Source organism: Vipera berus (genome assembly GCF_964194415.1).
Source record: "Vipera berus genome assembly, chromosome: 3".
NCBI classification, from domain to species: domain Eukaryota; kingdom Metazoa; phylum Chordata; class Lepidosauria; order Squamata; family Viperidae; genus Vipera; species Vipera berus.
This window is the reverse complement of record NC_138204.1, coordinates 50249735-50270081: the sequence shown is the minus strand read 5'-3', so window position 1 is coordinate 50270081 and position 20347 is coordinate 50249735. Positions and strand designations below refer to the sequence as shown.

The 20347-nt window shown below is 38.8% G+C and overlaps 1 protein-coding gene across 1 annotated transcript in view; it reads right to left on the bottom strand.

The window, feature by feature from the left end:
• The window catches only part of GRM4 (glutamate metabotropic receptor 4), a gene marked incomplete at both ends in the record, with an annotated part of 317553 nt that overhangs the window by 43953 nt on the left and 253253 nt on the right, over window positions 1-20347 (bottom strand). Inside the window, 2 exons of the mRNA XM_081325074.1 lie at window positions 899-1035; window positions 9590-9790. Of these exons, the coding sequence (XP_081181200.1) occupies window positions 899-1035; window positions 9590-9790 (338 nt within the window). The remainder of the gene's footprint in view (window positions 1-898; window positions 1036-9589; window positions 9791-20347) is intronic.

Here is a 20347-nt window from a genome sequence, read left to right as displayed (position 1 = left end):
CAGTTAGTATGTGTGTTACTCCTTATTTACAGCTCTTCCTGCCCTAGTTTCTCCTGAAGCAGAATGATTTGTTTTTGAACACCTGTAGAAATTCTTCCTCTCCTAAGACAAACCCTTGAGTTTTGCAATTTTCCTGCTGTAGGCTTTTCTGTGCCCACTCACAATGACCTTGCTAAACTACACTAAACAGTTCAAGCTCTGTACTGTGCCATCTCTCATTGTTGCTGCTTAATCTATTTATCTTTTTCTCCCTCTTAAGGTTATTTCAAAGCTGTATGCACACATTGTCTGGTTTATTGTAACTCCCACTTCATTTGCTATATAATTTGATTTTATTGTGCACAGCTACTGAGCCAATTCTGAATATTTGCTCATTAAAAGAGAAACAAGGGTTTGCATAAAATATCAAAATTCTTTATCTAAGTTTCACTTGTTGAATTTTAATTTAAATATTGAAATGTATCACCTGGAATGGTTTGAGATCAACGATGAGTACCTTTAGTGATTTAAAACAAATGGGGAAAAGCAAATATGTTACATTTATTTGTCCCTGGGACTGAATCTTTAAAGTTTATGTTTGTTTGGTGATACTTCCAATTGCAATATGTTTTGCATCCTACCCTTAAAAATGTAGTTAGAAATGGTGTACATTGGATTGTTATTACTGAATGAGATCATATAGCAGTGCTAGAGCTAAACTTAAATCTTGTTCTGTATGATCCCTCTTTGATATCTATATAAAGATAGCCTGAATTTTAAAAAGCCCATTTTGATCAATTTTCTTGATTTATAGTTTCCTGAGTCCAGCTGTGCTTCTTACTTAAAATTGTGAAGTTGAAAAGACAGAATGTTAACCCCTAGAAATGTTCAGATATCTAAACGCAACAAATCTACTTACTTTTAAGTTTAGATGATCTGACCAGTGCCCAATAACTTTATACTCAGGCGTAGCATTCTTGATCTGGTACTGATAGATGTCATAGCGGCCTGGAGCATCTCCATTTTCATTAAAAGTCACTGGGGTTCCTGCAATACCTACAAGAAACAAAGTACTTAACTACAGAAAGAAAAGCAGAATAAAGTTGGATGGCACATTTGATTTATCAAACATGTTGTTGCTGTTGTTAGCTGCGAAGTCATGTCTGACGCATCACGACCCTATGGACAATGTTCCTCCAGGCCTTCCTGTCCTCTACCATCTTCTGGAGTCCATTTAAGCTCACGCCTACTGCTTCAGTGACTCTATCCAGCCACCTCATTCTCTGTCGTCCCCGTCTTCTATTGCCCTCAATCTTTCCCAGCATTAGGCTCTTCTCCAGTGAGTCCTTCCTTCTCATTAGGTGGCCAAAGTATTTGAGTTTTAGCTTCAGGATCTGGCCTTCTAAAGAGCAGTCAGGGTTGATCTCCTCTAGGACTGACCGGTTTGATTGCCTTGCAGTCCAAGGGACTTGCAGGAGTCTTCTCCAGCACGACAGTTCAAAGGCCTTTATGAAACATATACCTACTTTAATATCTAAAGCTATCTTGTAAAATTGCCCAACAGATTTTTGGGAGAACCTCAAAGTTTACCAGCTACAGAAAGGCATAGGAAAGTGCTGCAAAGGGATAAACATACATCAAGAAATGAAGAGCAGAGTTGACTCTGGACATTTGATTCAGACCAAAACCCAGTTCACTCTGTTCTCTCAGACTTAAATCTGCTTTTTTCATTTTTACATAAACAACACCTCTTAGAAAGCAAGAGCCTTCTAGTTGCCTTTTGCAGATCTGTTAGAACTCACGTTCAGATTTACCAGTAGTTTCTCTGCTAGAAACAGGCATATAGAAGATAAAATAAGAGCCTCTACAAGGAGGCCTCATTTGTAAACTAAATAAATTTGGGTTTCTGCAGCTTTCTTCCTCCTGATCCTCTGTCTAAGTGTTAACCAGAACTGACCTTGCTTAGCTTTTGAATGTCAGGCAAGGTTATCTAGACACTACTATGCCCAGCTAGACTCTGCCAAGTTATATAATCTTTAATATGTAACTATATAATCAGAGAATTAGGAGTTTGTTTTCATACAGGATGCCAAAATCAAATTGGTTTAAAGTAAGCTGTAAATGTTAATGTCAAATCAGAAAAGAACATTCATTCCTCTTCTAAATGTCTCCTACAGTGTCACAAAAAGCAGAGTGTTTGGTGATATACACAAAATTAGAAGGCCTTAAGACTAGGGTGTCCTCCCACACATGCAAGTCGGGAGATTAGGTGGCCTGTGAGTTATTCTTAATTATTGCTGATGTTTATCCTCAGCTGATGTTCTTTTGATTTTATTCTCTGATTATATAGTTATATATTAAAGATTATATAACTTGGCAGAGTCTAGCTGGGCATAGTAGTATCTAGATAACCTTGCCTGACATTCAAAAGCTAAGCAAAGTCAGTTCTGGTTAACACTTAGACAGAGGATCAGGAGGAAGAAAGGGCTACCACCGAGGCACTTGACCGTGTTGTACCCTTGCGACCCCTGACCCGGCGCAGATCCCGGTGGGCTCCATGGTTTTGTGTGGAGCTCCAGGAGATGAAGCGTAGGAGACGGGGTCTAGAGAGCTGTTGGAGGTCCAGCCAATCCGAATCTGACCGATTGCAGTTAAGAATCTTTATAAGGTCTTATCTTGCGGTGATGAGGATGGCAAAGGCTAATTACTTCACTGCCCTCATCACGTCCGCAGATAATCGCCCAGCCGCCCTGCTTAGGGTGACTCGCTCCCTTCTTAACCAGGAGGTGAGGGAGGATCCCTTACAGGGACGGGCCGAGGAGTTTAGTCATCATCTGACGGACAAAATCACTCAGATACGGGCCGGTTTGGACTCTGACTGGACAGAGTCTGACGTGGAGGAATCGGACGGTCTTGAGCATGTTATCTGGACTGAGTTCGATCCTGTTTCCCCTCATGATGTGGACAGGATGATGGGGAGGCTGAGCTCCACCACCTGTTTGTTGGACCCGTGCCCCTCCTGGCTTGTTTATGCGGCCTGGGAGGAGACACAAGGCTGGTTCCAGGCAGTAATAAATGCTTCCTTGAAGGAAGGTATCTTCCCCGCCACCTTGAAGGAGGCGGTGGTGAGACCCCTCTTCAAGAAGCCTGCCCTGGACCCAGCTGTTTTAAATAACTATCGTCCGGTCTCCAACCTTCGCTTTTTGGCGAAGGTTGTTGAGAGTGTGGTGGTGCATCAGCTTCCTCTGTTTCCTGGAGGAAACTGATTATCTGGACCCGTACCAATCGGGTTTCAGGCCCGGGCACAGCACGGAGACGGCATTGGTCACGCTGGTGAATGATCTCTGGCGGGCTCGGGACAGGGGTTGTTCCTCTGTCCTAGTCCTATTAGATCTCTCAGCGGCTTTTCATACCATCGACCATGGTATCCTACTGCGGCGTCTCAGGGGGTTGGGAGTGGGAGGCACCATTTTACGGTGGTTCTCCTCCTATCTCCTGGGCCGCTTGCAGTCGGTGTTGACGGGAGGGCAGAGATCCGCCCCGAGGCCTCTCGTTTGTGGAGTCCCTCAAGGGTCGGTTCTCTCTCCCCTCCTGTTCAACATCTATATGAAGCCGCTGGGCAAGATCATTCGGGGTTTCGGGGTGGGGTATCATCAGTATGCTGATGATACCCAACTTTTTTTCTCCACCCTGAACCAACCCAGTGATGCCCTCGCTGTGATGTCCCGTTGCCTGGAGGCGGTCCGGGTCTGGATGGGGAGAAACAGGCTTCGTCTCAATCCTGCCAAGACTGAGTGGCTGTGCATACCGGCATCTCGGGTTAACCAGACTATTCCATCTTTAACAATGGGGGGTGAGGTGTTACCCCCCGTTGATAGGGCTCGCAACATGGGCATCCTCCTGGATTCTCGGCTCAATTTTGAAGACCACATAGGAACGTGACCAGGGGGGCTTTTGCCCAGGTTCGCCTGGTGCGCCAGTTGCGACCCTACCTGGACCGAGATGCCCTATGCACAGTCACTCATGCGCTCCTGACCTCCCGTTTAGACTACTGCAACGCTCTCTACATGGGGCTGCCCTTGAGGACCACTCGGAGGCTTCAGCTGGTGCAGAATGTGGCTGCGTGAGTTGTGATGGGGGCTTCCCGACACTCCCATGTAACACCTCTACTCCGCAAGCTGCATAGGCTTCCGGTTGCCCTCCGGGTGAGATTCAAGGTGCTGGTGATGACCTATAAAGCTCTAAATGGCTTGGGTCTGGGATATCTGAGGGAACACCTGCTGCTGGCATCAAGTTCCCTTCGTCCAGTGCGCTCCCACAGGGAGGGCCTCATCAGGGTGCCGCCGGTAAAAGATTGCCAGCGGATAACACCCAGGTGGAGGGCCTTCTCTGTGGGTGCACCTGCCCTTTGGAACCAGCTGCCCGCGGAGCTTAGGACTGCCCCCGACCTTCGTTCATTTCGCCAGGACCTGAAGACCTGGCTCTTTGAGCTTTCCAGCCCAGGCTGAGAGTTTTAATTGGGTTTTTTTATATTTTTCAGGGATTAAATTTAATCTTTTTAATCGTTTTTAATTTTTGTATCAATGTTTTAAGTACCCTGTAAAATGCCCTGAGTGCTTCGGGAAAGGGCGGTATATACATTTAATAAAATAAATAAATAAATAAATAATTCTAGTTGTGTAGCTTGTTTTATGTACAATTATTATTACATTAATGTTTTCAACTGTGTTCACCACCCAGCATCATTTGTGCAAGATGGGCAGCCACATAAATTGAATAAATTAAATAAAATCTCTGAGCAAATTTATAATGTAAAATGAGTACCTTATTTTTCTATCTATAAGACACACCCTTGTATAAGACACTCTGGCATGCGAGTTTCTCCACGCCAATCAGCTGTTTGGTGGAGCACCAAGTAGCTGAGCCGGCAAATCCAGAAGTTCGGCCCCCTCCCCCGTCCCATTTGTGGCAAGCTCACAGGGGCTTGACACCTGCACCAGGCGGCATGGCAACCCACACAGGCATGCCCTGGGCTGTGGAGGTTACCATTATTTTTCCATGTATAAGACACTGCACTTGTATAAGATGCACCTGATTTTTGAAGAGGGTGTTTGCAGGAAAAAATAGTTTTATACATGGAAAAATATGGTATATTGACAGATATAGGAAGCAAAAATTTATGGTCATACTCTGTTAGTTCATGTATTTGGTAACAATGGTATAAGCTTGATCAAATCTTTAGCAGGCATCTAATCCAAAGAAAAAGAAGGGCCCTTTTCTTGACAGTCAATCAGTTCCACTTTGTACATGAAAACAGCTTTCAAAAGACATTAGACAGACCTGCCACCAGATCTGCCTGCATATAACTACATTCCTCTTGGATGTCCAAGAATACGCTCTTTGTCTAAGTCACTGAGCAATAAATCCATACATAATGCTGGCCAATGATGAGGCTACATCATTCATTTACCAAAAGTGGTAATCCCAGCTCAGCATTCAACCACATATTTGGAGACAGAAAATAATAACCTATTTTATTGTGTTAAGTGAATCTCTAAGAGATAATATCATGAAATGAAAGCGCTGAAAAGAACCTGGAATATAGAGAGGTGCTGAAGAAGTGTCAGGACTTGATTGTCTTCAGTTCCAACTTGATGCGGTATTTTAACATTTTTATTTTCTCCTATACTTTTCCCTGTATCCTTACACTATCAGCTTGATACAGACTGGATGGCAGGGTCAGACCAAGAAATGAAAAAAAGAGAGATGGATCACAATTCAATCCATGTAACAAACCTGACTAGACTTTGCAGTTGAATTTTCAACACTGCTCCTGGGACAATCCCATAATTCTCAACAGTAACAGGATTGCTTAATGGGCACTCGGGAGTTTGCATGGCACATGGCTATCTGACTGCTTGCTCCCACATCTCAGCAACTGCTGCTTGAATGTCTTAAAGTTGCCTACTGGGAAAGTTTGCATTGCCCTGCCAAATGCTATCCCTTCTAAACATGACCAGTGTTTCTTCAGTTCTTTTATATTACCTCTTCCTTCTTATCACGGGTCATAATAGACCCTGGAGAATGGTCTCATCAGGACTATGGCCACAAAATAAAATTAACCTCACTGCAGGAATAGTAGCAAAGCAAACCCTTGAGGGTAGCTACAGCAAGTACGGGAACCTTTGAACATGTGCTTGATGATCTGCAACAATTAGGAGGTGGTAATGTTGATCTCCCTGTCGTAAAACACCTTTATTTTCCAATTTCTAAGGATCAAATCTTCATTAAGGAACTCCCATAGAAGCGAGTGTTAGTGTGATTTTGTCCCTTTTAGTTCTCCTGGAGATAAACCAGTGATGTAGGAAGGTTTTGTTGTTATAAGGACCAAAGCAGACCTGACAATGACATCTACCCCTTTTCATCCACTTCTAATATGAGAGATGGAAACAAAGAAATGAGAGTGGAACAACAAAAAGTAGGGGAGGAGTGGAGATGGTTCCACTACTCACCACTTTTTTTTGGTGGGGGGAGAGATAAAATTAAAATTCAACTCCAACAACACAGTACATTTGATTTGGGTGGACTGTTTCGGTCCTTTTACAAATAAGCAGAGGTTAGTTTATATACCACAAGTACAATATGTGACCCAACCAGGAATGACAATTCTCTGGGCTGTGTACATTTATTTTTATAGTGTTAGCTATCAGCAAGTGTTTTCTTTTTAAGATACCTTAAAATTCTTTGTAATTAGATCTCCTATGCTTACATTACAGAATCTGGTATTATTCATTGGTATGTTTCTGTAGTTTTGTGAATCCTAATCTGAAGATGTGCTTGAATAGACATTTTCTCTACAAAAATTTCAATGACATCTTTTGTTGTCTCACCAATACCAATGTCAAACTATAAGCCACTCTATCCCCTTTTATACGGTTAAGTGGCTATATTACTTCAGTTTTTAGTGAAACTAAAAAAGATTGCATTCAGTGAAGACCTCTTTGTAGAAAATGATAGAACATGATGCATTCATCATAAGGAACAAGATTGGTGGCCCACTGGTCTCAAAACTGTTAGACTGACCTTCTTACCATGACAACACCTGCAGCTACACAGCAAGCTGAGAGGGAGAATATCTGTTGTTCCAGTTCTTGTTCTGAACTTTTGCAGACAGATCATTATCATTGATGAATGCTGCCCTGATCAGCACTAATATCTCTGCCACTCATGTGCAAAGGGAAAGGTCACAGAGGAACACCAAGGGATGCAGCCTGTGGGGGAAAGGGGGCAGGATAGAGCAAGGCAGTTCTTCAAAACAAAGGCAGACAGGGCCTGATTAGGCATTTGTGCCATCTGTTCAGTTGCAAGAAAGCACTGCTAAGAGATTGAGAACTGTTACTTTTGCTCACTTCTTTGATTTCTTTCTGTTCCTTTTCTTCATGCTTGCATGTATATTCATGACAGCTGTGCAGGGGTATTCTTGCACATCTCAATGAACAAAAAGTATAAAACATTGAAAACTGCAGGTAATTTAAATGTCCACTTCTCAGGTGTGGAAGATGACATAGTTCTACCCAAGTTGGTCTTCAACAAGGCCAGAAATCAGTCCGTCTTCCTTTCAACTTCTTCTTTTGCTGGACAAAATCCATGCTCCCAAGGGGAAACAAATGGTTATGTGCCTCCTTCTCTCTGTATATATCTCAACTATTAAAAACTCCTTCTCCCTGATATATATCTCAACTATTAAAAAAATAAAAAGTGAGCAGGGGGAACAAAAAAGACTTCTTCAGGAAACAGAATATGGTTGTTTATTCCAAGATCTTCTCCATATCTGGATGAGCTTGGAATTCAGAGTCAAAGAAACACACTGCATGTAGCTTTCAGTAGCTACAATTATAAATGACCTTCTCAATATCCAAACATGTACACAGGTCATTTCCTATCAAGTTGCTGCTCTCCTTTATACACTTTTTACAGATTTCTTATGGAATGGCAAAATATAAATGGCCTCTAAATCAGAGCATCCAAAAGGCCATTTCTCCATGTTAAAATGGGAAGCTTAATCACTTGTGCATTTGTAAAATATTTTTGTTAAAAAAGGACTGGTAGACAAGAAAAATCACTAGTTCTCCAGAGGTTGCTAAGCTATGATTTTCTCCCTACCATTGTTTATGCAGATGGGTATTGATGAGGGAGATATTTCATCAATATCTGGAAGATCACAAGATGCTCACTATTGTCTTAGGGGTGTTTTAAAATATGCCTAATATAAAAGACAACTTCAATGAAGAAAAGCTACTCAGCTGTAGGAACAAATGGGCACTCTCAGTCATACTAAGGGAAGTTTATGACATACAGTAGAATGTGACCAGATGACAAGTATTATGAAATCTTTAGTTACAGTGGTTTACTTAATGAGTTGCTTCAAGCCAAGACATTTTGTTGTTGTTTTTTTCCCCTTCTAAACTTCACCTTAAAACAAAATCACATGAATTGCACAAATAAATCCCAATAACATTAGGAAGCAGTAAACGCAAATAACTAGCTAGGAAGGGAATAAATAAGGGAGACGGATTGTAAGGGGACTGCAGTGGAAAGATAAATAGATGTAATAAGTAGGCTGAAGCAAAGCCCATATATTAAGAACATACAATGTGAAAATGTGAAAAGTTTCTAGAAGATGTAAAGGAATAATTAATTGGGAGAGGAAATGTTTTCTATAAAAGGAGATAGTTTACTAATGGGAGAGAAATGAAGAAATAAGAGCTATTAACAGGGAATTCCTCATTTGGATAGAATAATGATGGAATAAGAGCTGTGGTGGTGCAGTGGTTAGAATGCAGTATTGCAGGCTAATTCTGCTGAATGCCAGGAGTTTGATTCTGATGGGCTCAAGGTTCACTCAGCCTTCCATCCTTCCAAGGTCAGTAAAATGAGGATGGCAATATGCTGACTCTGTAAACCACTTAGAGAGGGCTGTAAAGCATTATGAAGTAGTATATAAGTTTAAGTGCTATTGCTATTGAAAATTTTAGATATTGGTTTTGTCCTGGGGATGCTACAACTTTCTGATAATCCAAATAGAATCCAGAAGCCTACACATCTCATCTACCACAGCACACAGATTTGATTTTTTTTTTTAATTGTCAGACTGCACATGAGTGGTGGAATTCCTTCAGGTATTCATGGCTGAAAATCAGCAATAAGACCTTGAACTGTGACCCATATAAACCAAATAAACAAACAAACAAATAAGTAAATAAATCTAATTTAGATGAAATGTAAAACAGAATTAAATTAATTGAATAAAATCTTAAAAATATATATCTTGGAAAAGGTAAGTGTAAAAGCAGTAAATAGTCCATGCATTTAAGTCTGATATGCCTGTTACTGCATCTTAAAATTTAAATATATATATTTAAATATATTTATATATATATTCTAAATTTTAGGAAGGGAGAAATGATGGAAAACAAACAAGAGCAAAAAGTTGCCAAGGAGGTATTTCAACATTCTTTACTTTTCTATTAATTATAAAATGCCATAGTCTAACATACTGTAAATCCAGTTTGGTAACTTTAATCTTAATGGTGCTCTTTGAAAGGCAGACCTGAGAAATTGACATTCCGGATATATTTGAGCAATTCTGCACCATCTACTGGATCCATCTTGGGGCAAAGACCAATCTTCCCTGGACACAAGTTCTTGTGCATATTATGCAGTGCGTGACCCATGGCATAGACTGCGTCAATGACAAACTGCACCTTTCCTTCCTGCTCATAAGCGGAATCTTGGCCAATCCGTTCTCGATCTGAAAGAAAAAGATACAGGGTAGGAATACGTGAGATGATTTTTCTGAGAAGCCGATGACTTAACAAGTTGCCAGTTTTCTTCAAAATCTGCAAAACTTCAGCCCAAGAATAATGGGCACAGCCAATAGTAGGGCTTAAAGGCAGTAAGGACTATTTCCTTTTATACAGAGAATTATCTGAAATTTTCTACACTAAGAAAAGGCATGCACTGAGATAGAAGAAAATAAACTACAATAAATGACAGGAAAAAAATATTAAAGTATCACTGGAACTTATTTATGAAGATTAAACAAACATCCCAGGCAAGCCAGTGCATAATCTTGAAGTTGTCTTAAACTTATGGTTTCTGCTCAAAGAGCAGGTGGTAACTGTGTCTAGGAGAGCCTTTGCACACCTTTGGGTGATGCACAAGTTGCATCCATTCCTGGACCAGGAGGCTCTGCTCATAGTGACTCAGGCCCTTGTGACCTCTCCTTTAAACCACTACAAAACATGCTCTACGTGTGGCTGCTCCTGAAGAGCCTTCAGAAACTTCAACTGGTGCAGAATGCAGCTGTGCAGGTAGTATATAGTGGCAGGTATATGGCACAAGTAACACCAGTACTGTGTGAGATGCATTGGTTATCGGTATGTTTCCAGGAGAAATTCAAGGTGTTGGTTGTCACCCTTAAACCCAGCATGGCTTGGGACCAGGTCACCTGAAGGAACATCTTTTTCCTAAAGTCTCCACCTGTTCAATTTTATCTAGCAGATTGGCAATATTCTCCCCTCAGAGATTAAAATCATTCCAATCCGGTTAGCTTTTCAAAAGGCTCTAAAAACCTGATTATTTTCCCAGTCATGTGGCACGTTTCCTGGCTTTATGGTTAACTAGCTGCTGTGTATATTTATTTTGGATTTTTTTATTGCTTTTATTATTTTAAAATGCTTTTAATGCTTTAATCATAGTATATTTTTTGAACTTTGAGCCACCGTGAGTCATTGATTAAGATGGGCTGCTACAGAGATTGAATGAATGAACAAACAAACAAACAAATAAATTCCAGCATGAAGAAATTAGTCCCATATACTATTCAAATACTTCAGGTGCTTTTCATATAAAATTTCAAGCAACATTTTTGTAACTCAGTTTCAAAGTTGAATATAAAATTCACAATGCCCCTTTCCATTGCTTGTCCCTAATAAGGGAAACAATCTCCACGTGATTAGATACACTGTGCAATTCTGATTTCTGCAAAGGCTTTTTACACACATTCAAGTGAACACAAATAAAAGCTCCTTTCAGAATATCCCCCTTAATACAAGAAAGGAGGCAAGAATATTAACTACGAAGGCTGAGTGGACCTACGTACCTCTTCCCCAATTTTAGCCTTTTCTTCCCTTGAGACCTGCTGATAGTCACAAAGGACATGTTCTGTAAGCATTTATCTTAGGCCAGCATTGAAGCATATCGAGGTATTTAGACGCTCACATTATGCTTCCGATACTAGTAACTGTAGCACCAGTTCCCTCAGGTACTTTCAGATGTGTTAAAGAATAGCTTGTATAACATCCATCAGTTACAGCAACCATTTCATCAAGACCTTGCCCTTGTCAGACATACTGCTAGTTTTTCTCCTATCTCAGTCTCCTTCCCCTCTAACCTTTACCCCAGACTGCAGAATTATTCAAGTATCTGCTAATTAACCATGATAGCTGCTTGCCTCTTCTTGTCATAACTGTTCTCAGTGGACCTCAGACATATTAATCCCTTGGTAAAAGTTGCCACTTAACACAGTACTCCATTCATTACAGCTAAAGGAGGGTCCCCTGTGGTATGGTGCATTTGGTACCACAAGAGTAACAGCTGGGACTGCCTTAACGTGACTCTCAAATATGGTCCTTTCCCCAACTGCTAGCAGAGAGAAAACATGTGCTTCTACCAAGCCATGGGACCTAAAGGGGAGAAGCTAAGAGGAAATTGTTGGAAACAAAGGCTGACCACCTGGAGAAAAGAAATAATGACACTTAACACAAAGAACCTCTGGATAAGCTTGTCTAAAGAAATTCCATTCATGTTTAGGAATTGACTTTTGGACTCTACTGCATAACCCAGCTGCAATTTTGAAATACAGAAAAATGCAGAGATGACCATTGGAAAGAGACATAGTCCAGCAGACAGAGATTAACTTTATGCACTGGGTGCTGTTCAAAATGATGTTTTATAAGGAACATCAGTAATATAGTACAACAGTGTCCTCACCAGCAAAGAGGCAGGCAGGCAGGAAGTCTTGTATATGTACACACACACACACACACACACACACACACACACACACAAAGTTTTCACTCTAGTTGTTATATCAAAAAATAAATACACTTCACAGGCTACTGAAGAGTGAGTTATGGAGAAAACACAACTGATTTGATGTAATTAGTTTTCTTAACCCATCTATCACCATAATATAGTGATAGATCTTGTCCAAAACTTAGTTCAAATTATAAGCAAAATCAAATTTGTGAGATACATCAAGGATGCTCCCTTCCACTTCACTTCACTGTTAGTCAGACTATTTATGAAGAATTTTATTCTCCAACTCCTGGTAGACCTAAACATATAGTTCTGCAAGAAAGTCATAGCCTCATATAATGCAAACAATATCAAGAGGAGCAGGAGTCCTTAAGGTATTTGGTGAATGTCTTCTGAATGCTGCTACCTAACATCCCTTTAACCTGTCATATTTGGAGTAAAGTTAGAATCAAGTGATTCTTGTCGTGATATAACTTCATTGGTGCAAACCATGCCCAAAGAGCAAACTCTAAGATGTTCAGACACAAACCTATGTAACTGTATAGAAAAATGTCACACAAGCACTATAAATATATTTTTCCTCATAAAAAGTCCAATCCTTCTGCAGGGATAGTACAGTGGAATCCAAAAATACAAATTGGTCTGAATTATGCCTAATTATAACCCATTCCATTTTCTGTTATTGAAAAAAATCACTTTAATATAGAAGCCTCATGCTTTGCAGATGATATACCAGCAAAGGAGACACTATAGCAAATTGACAGAGAACTGACCAACAAGAAAAGATTATATCAAGGCGGTAAATTTGCAGTCAATCTTTCAAAGTTATAAAAATGCTCTTAGACTATATGGAAATTACTCATCTGAAACCCGTCAAGTTATCCTTTCTTTCCCATTACTGACAAAGACTATTAATCATCACTCTCAGTACAGAGCCCTTTCTGCATTTGTCTCTCAATGAGCAGACAAGGCACTCTATCTTGTCAAGATAATTACATATTTTTAAAAAGAAGGTTGTAATAGACTTTAGTCCTGAGCTAAAATCCTCTGGGAATTTCCTTCCAGCGTTTTGCTATTGAGGACACCTATTTTTCATAAAGAGGAATATTTTTCCATATTTTTTTTTAAAAAAAATGTGTTATCGAGACTTCCAGGGAAGCAACAGAAATTATATATATATATATATATATATATATATATATATATATATATATATATATATATATATATATATATATATATATATATATATATATGTATGTATGTATGTATGTATGTATGTATGTATGTATGTATGTATGTATGTATGTATGTGTATATATATATATATATATATATATATATATATATATATATATATATATATATATATATATATGTATATATATATATATATATATATATATAGGAAAGAAAATTTACTCTGTTTTCTTTTCTTTCAGCACCCAGCCAGAGTGGATCTTACATGTTAAATGTTAAATTTAATTGGCCATTTTTTCTTCTTTTTTTGTATATTATTTTTTTTCTTTTTTTTGTTGTTGATGGGTTTGAATGTATACTTTTGTTTTGTTTCATTTTGCTTGTTTTATTGTTTTGTATTTTATTCTCTATGATAAAACAATAAATGAGAGAGAGAGAGAGAGAAAGAAAGAAAGAAAGAAAGAAAGAAAGAAGAAAGAAAGAAAGAAAGAAAGAAAGAAAGAAAGAAAGAAAGAAAGAAAGAAAGAAAGAAAGAAAGAAAGAAAGAAAGAAAGAAGTCAATAATCATGGTGGAACGTGGAGCTGGTGAACAGATCAGCTCCTTGGAATTTGTTCCCAAAGAATCTGCAATTGCCCACATGCACTCCATACAAAAGTCTCTAGCCATCCAACTCTATCTAGCAGAATGGGCATACTGCAAATCCCATCAGCTAAAGAGTGTCAGCTGGAGGGAAATAGATGACAGTTTTTTTCTGCAGTGGTTCCTGCTCTATGGAACATCCTTCCTTCGGAGATCAGAATGGCCTCAACCTTGATAGTATTTCCTAAAGCCCTAAAACCTGGCTATGTTCCTGGGATGCTGAATGTGTCATGGGCCCTGTTTCCTAACTTCTGATTGGCCAAGTACATCAATTGCTATGAATATTTATTGTGGATGTTTTTACTGTTTTTTATAGCAATAGCACTTAGACTTATATACCACTTCACAGTGCTTTACAGCCCTCTTAAGCAGTTTACAAGGCCAGCATATTGCCCCCCCCCCAATTTAGGTCCTCATTTTACCAACCTCTCACTTTGAGCCAGTGAAAATCGAACTGCTGGCAGTCAGCAGAGTTAGCCTGCAATACTGCATTCTAACCACTGCGCCATGACGGCTCTTATAACAATAAATTGTAATATATTTTTTGAATTGTAAGCCACCCAGAGTCACTGACTGAGATAGGTAGCTACAGAAATTGAATAAATAAATAAATAAATAAAATAAACCCAGTGGCTCTCTGCCTGGAGGCCAGAGAACTGTTGGTAATAGAAACCATGCATAGAATCAATCATCTTAACTTAATGTTATGAGCTTAATGTCCAGGTTCTACAGTACATATAGAGTCCATTGAAACTGAATAAATTCAAATAAATAAATAAATGCCCAACTCCAGTAAACTTTATATGTAGACCTTAGGCATTAAGCTCATAAAATTAGATTAAGAAGATTGGTTCAATTCATGATTTCTATTCCTAACAGTTCTGTTTTTTCTTCTACATTTCTTTCTTTTGAAAAAAAAAACAATTTTCCTTATCTTAAAATCCTTGTCAGGATCAGATCAGAGGTAAAGCTGAGAGCAATCTGAGAAAGTTATATTCCCTCTATTCATAAACCTCCATTAAGACTTATGTACCATTGACATGATGCACAACACAACCAACTTCATCTAATATTTCTCAAACTTGGCAATTTTAAGATGCCAGCATACTGGTTGGGGAATTATGGTAGTTCTTAAAGTTGCCAAGTTTGAGAAATGCTGATTTAGATTAAGTATGAGCATTATTCTGGAAATGTCAGGGACTGAAAAGAAAGTACAAGTTATGGGCAATTCACAGGAAAACATCCTTTCATAATCAGAACTTCATTTTTCAGAAACTCTGTTAGGATTTACTATCCATATTTTTTTTAAAAAAAGTAAGATGTGTCTTAGCATCACAAACTATACGTTACTCTTCTTCTAACCTGCTACGTGTTAAAGATGAATTCAGGAGATTTTCATGTAGAATTTTTATGTGGTTTAAATTATACAAGAAACATGTGGCTAGATAAAGCCAGAAAGAGTTAGTGGGCATTCTTATACTTATTTTCTGTCTAGTTTTTTTAATACTCACAGGAATGCTAAGATAGGGCCAGAGGCAGCTAAGTAATATCAAGATAGGAACAGAATTAGATCCAAGCAATAGGATACGATTAGGTTTCTCAGTTCACTTTTAATGCTCCCAAATTAATCTGAGTTCATCCTGAGATTTGGGCGGGGGGGGGGGGGAGAGAATGAGGGATGAACTGCTGGCAGCTGAGCTTCCAAGAAGCAAGCTTCAGATTTATCAAAACTAGGCCATGAACTTCAATAAGACATAGTTTAGGACTTAGCTCCTGAAAGATAGCAATATTATATAGAAACTTTTTTTTAATCATATCCTCTTCCACATGACCTTGCAAACTACAAAGTGTGGCTATGTTACAAATATGGCAGCTTACACTTTCAGAACATATTTCACCTTTTCAGAGGCATCTACACTGGCATCCTCTTGGCTTTCTGATCATTTCAAGCCTTTTAAGGTCTAATACATTGTAGATCCTCTCTGTCCAGGGAGAGATATTTCCTTTTTGGTTTATAATCAGACAAACTGGATCAAATAACAAAACACTGACCTTTCTATGTACATTTTATTACAGAAAGTTAAATATATCTCCCAGGCTTTCCTCCTCGATCACGTGGTCATAAACCACAGAAAACATTTAAAACAAAATTCTGCAGTGTGGAAAAATCTGAAACAATCTTCTAGGATTCAAAGTAAGGGAAATTAGTCTTGGGTGATATAGAAATTATTTTGTGAATCATACATGGATCCAAAAAGAGGAATAAAAGTTCAAACTTCAAACATTTAACTTGTGTGTTGTATTGTGTCAAAGAAAGAGAAAAGAAGCCAGGCAGGCCCAAGACATTTTCCTGTTACAGATGATGGATAAGAGGGCTCTTTCCCTGTCTTTGATTTCTCTGTGTTAAAAAAAATGACTCAAGTGGAAGCTTTCTTAAGTATTAGTAGTAGACCTTCAGTAGTTTACAACAACCACAAATGTATATGTGTGTTTGAACCCAGCGCAGAATGTATGATGCATGTGTAATACAATACCCCTCAATATATTCCCGCTCTCAGCATCTGTACCTGAAATGCCCAAATTATTATCTGTTGCAGACAAACCCAGGATGTATTGGAGGAACTCAGGAGATTTCAATAATTTCCTTCTTAATTTTGAGGTTTATTTTAACTATCTGCTTAAAAAAGTTTGCAGCTCCTCTCCCCGCTCAAAAGTAGTGTGATGTCTGCTGTCTAAGTATCCCCAACTACTTGGACTCATCTGGACTATAAAGAAGTTGGATGGACCTATTGTCACAACTCCAGAATTCCCTTCATTTTTTAGTGATAGTGCTTCACTGGGAAATGATCTGCCATCTGTGTTCTGCACTCTCTTGTCTAAACTAAAACTTAATCCCTAAACACTTGAGTTTGGAAGGATCAGGAAAGAATTTTTGTCTTGCTTCACAATCTCTGTTTGCCAAGAAAGCCACCCAATATAAGACAGGTGACCCAGCCATACCAGTTCATTTGGCAGCTATATTGCTATTCCCATGTCTACCAATATCCCCAATTCCACCTGTGTTATAAAAAGTCTCTTATTAATACATTGTCATGACAATCTTGGGCAAAAAAAATCCACGACTGATGCAACATGGCAAGTCTTCCAATGTTGCCCAGACTATTAAAAAAAAGTTTTAAGATCTTTAAGTACATCAGAAAGCTTTCGGATCTTACCTTTCGGACCTGCCTTCTGATGTAATGAAGTTATCAACAACAGTGCTTCTCAGTGAGATAGCAATAGCAATAGCACTTACATTTATATACTGCTTCATAGTGCTTTACAGCCCTCCCTAAGTGGTGTATAGAGTCAGCATATTGCCCCCAACAATCTGGGTCCCAATTTTACCAAACTCGGAAGGATGGAAGGCTGAGTCAACCTTGAGCCGGTCAGAATTGAACTGCTCACAGTAAACAGTGAGTTAGCCTTCAATACTGCATTCTACCCAGTGAGCCTCCATGACTCTTTGCCAGTAGTTACTTGCTTTTTAAAAAAAAAAAACATCTGCAGTTAGCTTGGCATAGTCATGTGCAGATAAGAAAACAAAGTTATGCAATGGCATGTTTCAAACAGAAACACAATAATTCTTTTTGAAACTCTCAGTAGATTAGGACACCACAGGGAATGTGACCTTGCTGATTATAATAGCAGGATCATTTATTGTTCCACCATCTGGTAATTAATTTTCAGGTATGCAACTGAGTCTTGCCAGGCACCCCAATGAGAAGGAATGCAGCTAACTTATACAATGGGTAAGAAAGAATTAGTAATCACCAGACAACCCATGACCTGTTGGATCATTCTTTCCATAAGCAACAGATGGAAACTAATCAAGGAGAGAAGCAAACTAGAACTAAGGAGAAACTTCCTGACAGTTAGAACAATTAACCAGTGGAACAACCTGCCTCCAGAAGTGGTGAATGCTCCAACACTGGAAGTTTTTAAGAGGAGACTGGACAGCCATTTGTCTGAAATGGTATAGGGTTTCCTGTCTGTGCAGGGGGTTGGACTAGATGATCTCCAAGGTTCGTTCCAACATTGTTGTTGTTGTTGTTGTTGTTGTTGTTGTTGTTGTTGTTGTTGTTGTTATTATTATTATTATTATTATTATTATTATTATTATTATTATTGCCCTTTGGGCCTTGCTGCCAGCCAACTGGTCACAGGGACATGACACAGACAGGAAAGTTGATGCGGATATGACCCTCCCATCTTTTTTGCACCACACAACCTATCTGGCATATTTCCCTTCCCCTCAGGACCCTCAACAAAGCCACAGTGAAGCCTCCTGCTTCTCCTCTTCCTCAGTTGATCTGCAGAACTGCCTGCCGCTTTGCTGGGGGAGGGGGGAAGGGGAACAAAGGGAATTGCATTACCAGCAACCATTCAAATTGTTCCCTTTCCTTCCTTTGCTGTCCACTGTCATTGAGAGATTTCAAAATTCAACTTATGGGTTTTTGGGAAATGCAGTCAGAAATCATGATCACATGACTGAAACTAACTGCAGCAATGCTTCAATGGCCATAATTGCAAATAAAAGTGGTATGAAGATCTTTGAAATTTCAATTACATGGAAGTAACGGGTCTCAGATTTTGGTTGTATTCTTTAAGTTGGACCATTCGTGGTACCTTGATTCAAAAATTTTTACCCTATGATGCACCGGTTTGTTCACTTGAAAGCTACAAACAGAAAGACAACTTTAGTAATATATAATTTCTGTTCTGATCCTAACACTGATAGTTGGTCTAATCACACCCAATCACTTCCTAAGAGTAAAATTGATAGCCATTGACTCCACCAATAGACTTCTGAACCATGATCTCCCTGCCTTTAAGCAACTTTAGGAACTCACAAAGAATTACAGAAAACATGTAGCAAATTGATCAAATCCAAATTCCTTCCCCAGGCATTTTCCACATGTACTTTAAAATATTTGGGGGTAGACTTCCTAATGACTCAGAACTGGTAAGACAAAGCAATACATCAGATAAGATGTTTTTTTGTATACAGTATATGTATGTATGCATTGAGGTCTTTCACAGGCCTATCTGAGATCACAATACATATGGTAGAACCTCATTCTGGCTAAAGAGACAAAGCAGCCCCAGCAAGTTCACCATGTAGAATGTGGTTTCTCTAACTGGGAAAGTATCCCTGCACGACCAATCTGTCCTTGCCATAGCTATGTGCTCCACACACAAGGTTTCATTTGCCACAATCAGACTAAGCTCAGTTATGAACACACCCCATGAGCCAATAATGGTATGAAGGCTTAGAGAAATAGATAAAGAGATAAATCTTCAACTCCCTTTGTTTACTGATGTCAACTGCTTACTGCTTGTACACCCTTAAAGTTGTAGCTTACAGACAATTGTATGTACTATATTTGCTTTTCCACCTGCAAAGTCCAATATTCTATTGCAAATAGATCATCTGTTTATCAGAATAGAGGAGTGATATTGGCTGGACATATGAAAACAACTGCAAAGGATATCAGTGCTCCATCCAGAATTTCTGATAGCCACCTTACCTTGTATGTCAAACATTGCCCAAATATGTTTATCCGGCAATAATATTAATACCTTTTATGTGTCAGATTACAGCAAAAGTTATCTATACTAAAACATCTGCACAGAGTTGCAACTAAATCATGGAACAAAAATGCAGGATTGGTTTCTCCAAAATAATTACCCAGAGAGCAACAGATGGTGTCAGCAGAAACAGGATTCTAGACTCAACACCAGTACCAGTAGGATTTAGCCTAGTAGAGCTGATGTTGCTCTCCACATTATCCTTTCTGCAGGTTAGGAATCTGGAACTATGAATATAATTTCTGATGCCCATGTTATTCTTTTTACTTTAAATATATAGCTTTTCTTTTCCTGACAAATAATGTAAACATATAAAATAAATATATTTTAGGAAGACAGAAATAAAATTCATTGATGCTATGATTTAAATGGAAAACTATATGTACATGTATCTATAAACACACAAAAACACACATACACACAAACTATCTTCTCAGAGTTTTGACTGTAACTGAAACAGATGTAGCTGCAAAGCATGGAGTATACAAAGCAAGATGAAAAGAATTTTAATTCTGTTTCACAAATGAAATAATACACATGGGCACCTAAAGAAGGAACCCTTGAGATAGCTCCACCTAGGATGAATTAATTATTCAGCGTTCTTTTTGGTGGCTTTTAAATTTAGCTATTGTCCTGGATTTTACTCTGTTATTCTAATTTGTACAAAGTTAGTCCTTGTTAATTAGGTACATTTTTCCCTTTATTTGAATTTTACAGGTAACTTGCCTCAGAGAAAGCACCTTAGATAAGATATTAATCTATAAATCAATATGTAAAATATTGAAAGCTATTTCT